The sequence below is a fragment of the Triticum dicoccoides genome, chromosome 7B (genome assembly GCF_002162155.2).
Source record: "Triticum dicoccoides isolate Atlit2015 ecotype Zavitan chromosome 7B, WEW_v2.0, whole genome shotgun sequence".
Taxonomy (NCBI): Eukaryota; Viridiplantae; Streptophyta; class Magnoliopsida; order Poales; family Poaceae; genus Triticum; species Triticum dicoccoides.
Window position 1 is genome coordinate 238068630 of NC_041393.1, and position 3580 is coordinate 238072209.

Sequence of the window (3580 nt, forward strand, 5' to 3'; positions counted from 1 at the left end):
ATCTCCTCTTCCATCTTCTCCTTCCCCTTCCTTGGATCCCCTTCTTCCGCTTCCCTGGCTCGTATTTCATCTATAAATTCTGGGTCCAGTGGCCTCAAAACAGCGTCGCTCCATCCACAAACAAAGCATTTGCTACTCAACTAGATTTTCCAAGTCCATTACAGTTTCCTCAATGAATTGGAATTGAAACCAATTCAATACGGAGGCCTCCAATACAGACATCCGAATGCAGTGTTAGTGCCACCATTACGGGTGTAAATATCCTGTAGTACTAGTCTGATTGCTGATATCTGGAGCAATTTTATCGGAAATCTGTTTGTTCTGTGTGTTTTATGTAATATCACAGTGTGCCCCCTTTGAAATAGTCCAGCAGGCATTAGTTAATCATGGTGTTCAGCAAGGTGGAAGTGAACCTGAAAAGGCTGCTTGAGGCGGCCCCCCGCCAGCAGAATCAGGCTAAGCTTGTCCATGTAAGTGTAGCTCCTCTAATCTCCTTAGATTTGTATCATTCTTAATTTCTGTTCAACATCGGAGCAGACAATGTTCCGTAATTAATTTAAATGGAGGAGAAGAAAGATACAGCTTCCACCTGGATCCTTTTGTTGTTAAAATGGGTATAAGGAAATTTCTTTGATGGAACTTGCTTGCTTCATTCTGTTTTTGTTCAACTTTAACAGGTGGTAGCTAATGGATATCCTCACTTTAATCTTTATCAGTTTGGCTGAATCATGTACTGGCACTGACAGCCTCCATTTGCAGTACATAACCACAGCCAGGGAGCTGTTGGAGCAGCTTGGAGCTGAAATTACACCAGAAGGAATATCAAGGTATGGTATAGTGTTGTGTGCTATTGGGGAATTAATATGTTGATGGTGGTATAGCCTGCAAGCTGCAACCTGTGTTCCAGCTAGCATTTGTTGAGGATCCATAATTATAGAAAGAAATACAGCCGGTATATGACAAGATCGTAACCACCAAGAGGTCACGGGTTCAAGTCCTGGAAACAGCCTCTTACAGAAATGTAGGGAAAGGCTGCGTACTATAGACCCAAAGTGGTCGGACCCTTCCCCGGACCCTGCGCAAGCGGGAGCTACATGCACCGGGCTGCCCTTTTTTTACTCTTGCTCCTAGTTTATGAATTTAGTGTGTCCTTCCAAGGTACCAATACTTAAATCGTGCGAATGCATCTGTATCAGTATCACCATCCATTTATATGTATTTCCTACAGTTTGCTGCCAGCTTGCTTTCATTGATCGTGTGTTTCAGCATTTCAACCTCTCTGTACTGTTGTTATAGGAATGGGCCCAAATTTTGATAGGAACTCATGACGAATGCCACTATAGCTTTTCGCTTACATATTTGAATTTTCTCTGTGTACACTGACTGGCCTCCAGATGTACCATTCTTCTTCAGTATAAAAGGGCCCATGCTTCTCCACTCAATAAAGGCACACAAATCTGGATACTCTTTTTCTTTTGAATTCATGGAAATCTGGATACTCTATCTGTAAAGATACTCTCGTTGCTTGACAAAAGAAATCTTACATGAAGGTTCAAACTACAAACTTTCATGATTTTCTTCCATTTGATGGCCTGCATTTTGATGATGAGAATGTCTGGTATACTGCCTGCCTTTTCATCGGCGAGTTTATACTGATAGTCTTGTGTGGAGCAAAGCAAGTTGTCCTTTTCTCTTTACGCGTGCATTCCCATGATCAGAACATGTTCATTCATGACTTCCTTCTTGATTCAGTGTTTCAAAAGCTAAGCTCAGTGAGTATTCAGAAAAGATTGAAGCACTAGCTGCCACGCTTGCTTCTCTAGTGGTATGTGTTTATCATGTTGATTCATATCTATATCGATATGCTAAGTACCTCTACATGTATCGGTGCATACCACTGCTGCTCATATGATGTAGTTTCTAGATGCACTTTCAATACTATATTTTTTTGATGCAGCCAGAAAATGAAAATCTGGTTGATGAGAGTAGAGAGCAAGACAACTCTTATGAAAGAGAAAAGGTTGGGAGTCCAATATCCTTATCATCAGGATTGCGGAGGAGATCGACGTAAGTGATATTTGGTTCTTTTATATGTTGACTTTTCTTACAGTAACAACTAACAAACTATTGGATGCAATTAAATAGGGCTCAGATGGAGGTTGGACCAAGCAGTCATGAAAGAAAAGAAAAAGACACTGGAGCACCTATTAAATTGGATGCAGAAGCTCAGGCTCATATTGAGAAGCATAGGTATGTCCCCCTTTTTTTGCAAGTTTCTTTTGGACCTCAGTCTCTGGCTAAATGCTCTCATTATTCTTATCTACACGAGCAACCAGTTTATTGCTCCATTCTTTGACTGGTCTCGCTGATTTTGCTGCTGTGAAAAGCTGAAAGCTGTAACCAGTGCTATATATTTTATTATTACCCGTTTCTTTTGATGTTTTAAGAACTAAGCATGGAAAGTTAGGGTCGTACAAGATGAGCAACTAAATATACTGGCTACCCTCTTACTGTGTTGGATCTCCTAACTGCACAGGAAGCTGCAAGAAGATCTAACTGACGAAATGGTTGACTTAGCACGCCAGCTGAAGGAGAGTAGCCTTTTAATGAACCAATCCGTGCAAGATACAGAGAAGGTAGCCTTTTCTGTTGCCTTGGCATTGTCTTCTTTTGCATGAAGTTACTTCAGTTCCATTTCTGCTGGATGTTTACTGAGAATGCTCACCTGCTTTGTGCTTGTGATGCAGATCCTCGATTCCACCGAGAGAGCCGTGGAGCATAGCCTGGCGAGCACCGGCCGTGCAACGGCGCGAGCCTCGGAGGTCTACTCGCTGGCCTCCAAGACAACCTGCTTCCAGTGGTTGCTCATCTTTCTGATGACCTGCATGTTTGTCATGGTGGTTCTGCTCATACGGATCACCTGATGTCGCCATGGCGTGTCACCAGTGGCCGCTAAGATAGTACTGCCGTCTTGTAAACAGTCCTTGTACGAAGATAAACTTGAACCTGTGTTCCAGAGGAGCATTGTTGCTCAACATCATTATGCAGTTTGCTGAAGAAAGATGTCCCATTGGGAGAATGCATCGGCTCACCGTGCACGCACCCAGGTGCTGTTGCCCAATGTTTTTGTTCATGCTCATTTTCTGATGAAAATGTGAACCTAGAAATTTTGGTCTAAGAGCATGTAGACTTTTGTGTGTTGTACACACACAAAATTGTCCCTCTGATTGAACTCAAACCACGCAAGAATTATGGAATGGAGGGAGTACTTTTGAAGGAGACAAAGGAACAATTTATGCGCATAAAATTTGCTCTCTTTTTTAGAAAGGACCTGAAGCCTTGCGTTTACCTTCAGCATAGCAATGCAACATGTTTCTGCTCAAACAGTGTATAGTATTCATTGCATGCGTCACATTTCCCTCGGCAGCTTCAATCATAGCCACACAACTTTCGATCCAACGGCACAGGATGGCCAAACGTCGATTCTGTACCCCAGGGGCAGAGCAAACGGTTCCAGGACCATATCCAACAGAGCCCTCGGCCGCACTCAGGGCCGGCTGCGGGCACACGTATTTCGCGG

The 3580-nt window shown here is 43.1% G+C and overlaps 1 protein-coding gene across 4 annotated transcripts in view; it reads left to right on the top strand.

The window, feature by feature from the left end:
• LOC119338106 overlaps positions 1-3183 on the top strand; it is a 3746-nt gene extending 563 nt beyond the window's left edge. The window contains exons 2-8 of one of the 4 annotated variants that reach the window (XM_037610403.1): positions 366-470; positions 760-827; positions 1753-1825; positions 1958-2067; positions 2146-2250; positions 2537-2636; positions 2748-3183. In XM_037610403.1, the coding sequence (XP_037466300.1) occupies positions 387-470; positions 760-827; positions 1753-1825; positions 1958-2067; positions 2146-2250; positions 2537-2636; positions 2748-2924 (717 nt within the window). In that variant the 5' untranslated portion in view covers positions 366-386 and the 3' untranslated portion in view covers positions 2925-3183. Of the gene's footprint in view, positions 1-6; positions 471-759; positions 828-1752; positions 1826-1957; positions 2068-2145; positions 2251-2536; positions 2637-2747 lie in introns of those variants that run through there. The other 3 variants (XM_037610405.1, XM_037610406.1, XM_037610404.1) reach the window with 3 other exon arrangements.
• The last annotated feature ends 397 nt before the right edge of the window (positions 3184-3580 follow it).